The 5310-nt window shown below is 41.6% G+C and overlaps 1 protein-coding gene across 1 annotated transcript; it reads right to left on the bottom strand.

Moving 5' to 3' along the window:
* Window positions 1-472: 472 nt before the first annotated feature.
* Window positions 473-712, bottom strand: Smp_204360 (uncharacterized protein; the record flags this gene model as incomplete). The annotated part of the gene is made up of 1 exon (XM_018799985.1): window positions 473-712. The coding sequence occupies one exon, from the start codon at window positions 710-712 to the stop codon at window positions 473-475; it is 240 nt and encodes a 79-aa protein (XP_018653844.1).
* Window positions 713-5310: the final 4598 nt, after the last annotated feature.

The raw sequence follows: 5310 nt of genomic DNA, 5'->3' as shown, positions 1-5310 counted from the left end.
AAGACAAACATTTGTTGTGTTTGGCAAATGAAGGTGTAGTGTGAATGGTTTTTTGTGAGGAGTGTTAGTGTTGATCGTTCGTACTGAGATTGTGGATGGATGGACAGACGTTGTGATCGTGGGAAGTCACTGTGTCTGTTTCTTTCATCCCTCTCTTTGTGTGTTTGGAGTTTGATCAGCTCTTCTACATGATGTTTGAAAGTTCTACCGGCTATAAACATTGTGATCCGAATGATTGTGATGGTTGGTGTTTTTAGCATTGTGTGGAGGGGGATCGGTGGAGTGTTTTTGTATTATCTCAACTATCTTCACTGAATACTTTGTAACGTCAATGTAGTGTGTTTATGCTGATGGTTTTGGCTTCGATTGTTGATGTGTTTATTTGTGGAATAGACATTATACGAGGTGTGTGTTTTGATGCTTTCTCCTCGTGTGTTTGTGAGATGTGTGCGAGTCGATGGAGTCGGTTCCGTCATGATGCTGGTATGTGATGGTTGAATTGGAGTGTATATTTGACTGGTGTGTGAGTGTAGTCGGACGTTGAAGTGATTGGTGTAGTATTGAATGGGATTTCAGTTTTTGTTGGTGTTTTGTTTTTGGTGTCCAAAGACCACTGTACCAATTTGCAAGGTATGTGTTGGGGGACGGGACACCTATATGAATCTATGATGTTGCATTCCGGAACTCGGTAGAGGAAAATCCCAGTGTACATCAGACATTGTTTGTGAAGTTGTCTTTGTGTGATTTTGATAGGACTTTGTATTTGTGTAATAGGAGACGAGTGATTGTGTGTTTACACAGGAGAGACTGGTTGTTTGGAAGTAGAGTATTGTTTGAGATGTGTGTGGAGTGTGTTGGGTTGTCAGTGGAATGTGACTGTTTTGTTGTTCGTATTGTTAATTTGAAGCAGCTGTGGTGATGACGATTGGGAGTTTGGAGTGAAGGAGAGTAGTGCAAGTGTGAGTTGTCTTCATGTTTCGTACAACTCAGTTATTTACTATTGATGAGGATGTTTGCGCTTCACGTATAAAGGTGTCGAACAATTATGGAAGCTATGTTGGTTATTCCACGTTGCAATAATGAGTTATCTAGTACAATATTATGAAGTGACATTCAATTATCTGGTGTACTAATTATGTCTAGAAGTGGATAGCGCTTATACATTTAATCGTAATTGAAAGTCTGTGGGAGTTGTAACTTTTTATCGGTTAGCTGTTTACTCATATTATACCGATTTCTGAAAATTGTTTATTCATTTTTCTCAGATTCTTACATTCCCAACTTGACTAAATGAGGTTCCGTGAGTGCCTGCATCTGAAGCTAGAGACGATGTTTTGAATAACTAGAAAATGTCTAGCTAGCTCAAAATATTACCAGCCAGATGGCTAAATTTACCTATGCGCGCTTTGTATACCGTAAACCAATTGGGGGAAGGCTGATTAAACTTAAATCAAGCTTGCTGTAGGATGTTCCATAAGTTAAGTCACGTCTTTATCACATCAAAACAACGACAAAGGAAAATTAACTGAGTAAGGAATATTTTGAACAATGGATCTATTCACAATTTCAAACTAATTACATGAGATATTAAAAGTTTTTATGATTGTCGAAAAAACAATCAGCGTAGTGGCTTCCATGGTTTGATTATTTCACCGAATGTTGGATAGACTATAGGCAAAGAAAAATACAAATAATTGAATGTAAATATTAGATATATTATTGATTGTGTAAAAATGGTAGATAAAGATAAAATATCTGTAGTCTGCTGAAAGGTGAGATCATTTAAAAAAATGTATAATACCGACTTAAAACAGTCATACTTGGGTACAATTACGAAGTCCTATATATAGAACGACTCAAGTCCCTCTGATGCTAATAAATAATTCCACCCTTGAAGAACGACGGTAGTTCAAAATGGTTTTTAAAAACAAGGCAATTCAGTTACCAATACGTCTTAATGCATTCGGCCTTCCGAAACCAGTCAGTCACAACCTAGAACCTGTACGTATGTACATCGGTACATGTAACCACACCCCATGAGCAGAGGGTGATGAAGTTATGTTATAAGGTCAAATCTCAGAATAGTAGCTGTAGTAACAGTATAAGTGGTTATTGGGAAAACCAGGTATCGAAGATATCGAAGGACTCGAAAACCAAATACTGAGATAACAACAAGATAAAGTTATGAGGATTCTAAGAATTCGGAGCAACGCAGGATGAATGTACCTGCGCCACTGCAAACAATTTTGAACCATGTCATTTAAAGTTTCCAACTATTGGTTACGATAATCACACGGGTGCCAACAAGGAGGTGGTGGTGAAACCTGTTACTCCCAATGGAGCATAGGCCGCCAAACAGCTTTCTTCAACCCACTCTGTCCTGGGCCTTCTTTTCTAGTTCTATCCAGTTCTTGTTCATTCTTCTCATGTCTATCTCTATTTCTCGGCGTAATGTGTTCTTTGGTCTTCCTCTTCTCCTTTGACCTTCAGGATTCCATGTGAGGGCCTGTCTTGTGACACAATTAGGTGATTTCCTCAAAGTGTGTCCAATCCACTTCCAGCGCTTCCTCCTCTGCTGGAATCTGGTTTGTTGTCTCCCACAGTAACTTGTTGCTGATAGTGTCTGGCCATCTGATCCGAAGTATCTTGCGTAGACAGCTGTTAATAAACACTTGTATCTTCTGGATAATGGCTTTCGTAGTTCTCCACCCCATACAGAAGAACCGTCTTGACATTTGTATTGAAAATTCTGATCTTGGTGTTGGCTGACAATTGTTTTGAGTTCCAGATGTTTTTCAGTTGTAAGTATGCTGCTCTTGCTTTGCCAATCCGCGCCCTCACATTTGCATCTGATCCACCGTGTTCATCAATGATGCTGCCCAGATATGTAAAGGTTTCCACATCTTCCAAAGCTTCTCCGTCAAGTGTAATTTGATCGGTGCATATTGCATTATATCGGAGAGTCTTGCTTTTCTCTTTGTTTATATTGAGACCTAGTGCTGCTGAGGCTGCTGCTACACTGGTCGTTTTCTCCTGCACTTGTTGTTGCGTGTGTGATAGAAGAGCCAGATCATCCGCGAAGTCTAAATTGTCCAGCTGCATCCTACCTGTCCACTATCCTGTACTTTCCTCCAGATGTTGACGTCTTCATGATCCAGTCGATCACCAGGAGAATGAGAAAGGGTGAGAGTAAGCAACCTTGCCTAACACCGGTCTTTACTTCAAACGAGTCGGTGAGTTGTCCTCCGTGGACGATTTGGCAGTTTAGTCCATCATAGGAGTTCCGTATGATGTTGACTATCTTCTCAGGCACGCCGTAGTGTCGAAGAAGCCTCCATAGTGTTGTCCCGTCCACGCTATCAAATGCTTTCTCGTAGTCAATGAAGTTGATGTACAGTGATGAATTCCATTCCACAATGATACGTAGAGTTGCGATTTGATCTGTGCACGATCTATCCTTACGAAGTCCAGCCTGTTGATCTCGAAATTGGGCGTCTACGGAATCATTCATCCTGTTTAACAATACTCTGTTGAAGACTTTTGCTGGTATTGAGAGGAGAGTGATGCCCCTGTAGTTGTCGCACTTGCTAAGATCGCCTTTCTTTGGTATCTTGATCAGAAGTCCTTTTTTCCAGTCTCTTGGTACTTGTTCTTCATACTAAATCTTACTGAAGATGATGTGGAGTATCTTGGCAGTTGCTGCTACTTTTGCCTTCAGTGACTCCGCCGGGATGTTGTCTCGTCCCGCTGCTTTGCCACTCTTGATTTGTCTAATGGCCATGCTGATCTCTTCAACTATTGGTGGGCCAACATCGATTGGGAGGTCTGTGGGTGCTGCTTATGTGTTGGGTGGGTTCAGTGGAGCTGGTCGATTCAAGAGTTCTTTGAAGTGTTCTACCTACCTGTTTCGTTGTTCTTCAATGTCGGTGATTACTTTGCCTTCCTTGCTTTACACTGGTCTTTATGGCTTACGGTAATTTCCAGCAAGTTTCTTTGTTGTATCATACAGTTGTCTCATGTTTCCTTCGCTTGCAGCCTTTTCCGCTGTCATCGCTAAATCTTCCACATATTTACGTTTGTCGGTTCTGATGCTCCTCTTCACTTGCTTGTTTGCTTCTGTGTATTCGACTTGTGCCTTGGCTTTATCCGCTCTGGTTCGGCTGATATTGATTGCTGCCTTCTTGTTCCTACTTTCTTCAATTTTACCAGTGTACCAACAGTGATCCATTCCTTGTGATGGTGCTTCTTTTGGCCCAGAACCTCATGACATGTTGAAACGATTGCCTCCATGATACCTTTCCAGTTGCTCTCCATGGTAGTTCCCTCTCCACTGAGTAGGTCATGAAAGGCTTCGAACCTGTTGCTGAGGGCTATGTTGAATTTGTCAGCATCTCGAAGAAAGGCCGTATTAAACTTTTGTGATGTTGTCCGCGCTGTTGTCCAATGCTTCTTGAGTTTTAGTTTCATCTAGGCTACCAGCAAATGATGATCGGATGCTATATCAGCTCCTCTTCTGGTCCACACATCCTCCATTGTCCTCCTGAACTTTTTGTTGATGCAGATATGGTCGATTTGATTCTGTGTAGTGTGATCCGGTGAAATCCAAGTGGCTTTGTGTATGTTTTTGTGTGGGAATATGGTGCCACCTATGACCAGTTTATTGAAGGCACATAGGTTTGCAAATCTCTCACCATTTTCGTTCCTTTCTCCCAGTCCATGTTGTCCCATGACGTCTTCGTATCCAGTGTTGTCCATTCCAACCTTAGCATTGAAATCTCCCATCAGAATTGTCAGGTCCTTGGTTGGGCACTTCTCGAAGATCGACTGCAGCCTATCGTAGAATTGGTCCTAAGTTTCTTCATCGTAGTCGTTGGTCGGCGCATAACATTGGATGACTTTCATTGTAATGCCCTCTCTCTTTGTTTTGAAGGAGGTTTTGTTGATCCTTGGTCCATGAGATTCCCATCCTATAAGTGCATTTTGTGCTTTTCTGGACAGCATCAATGCAACTCCTTGTGTATGTGGGGCATTTTCTTCTTCATGACCGGAGTATAACAGAAGTTCTCCTGAAGATAGTCGTTGTTGTCCAACCTGCGTCCAATGTGTTTCACTGATTCCAAGCACCTCCAGGTTGTATTTTCTCATTTCCGCAGAAATTTGGAAGACTCTTCCGGTCTCCCACATTGTTCGGACATTCCATGTACCTATAAAAATTGTCTCTCTGGTTGTCAGAAAATGCATCGGCCTCATGACTTCCGAAGGAACTCGACTTTCATCATGAGACGTCATAATTATTCCTTCTACTCCCAG

This window comes from Schistosoma mansoni, chromosome W, assembly GCF_000237925.1.
Source record: "Schistosoma mansoni strain Puerto Rico chromosome W, complete genome".
NCBI lineage: Eukaryota > Metazoa > Platyhelminthes > Trematoda > Strigeidida > Schistosomatidae > Schistosoma > Schistosoma mansoni.
This window is presented reverse-complemented; position numbering and strand designations above follow the sequence as displayed.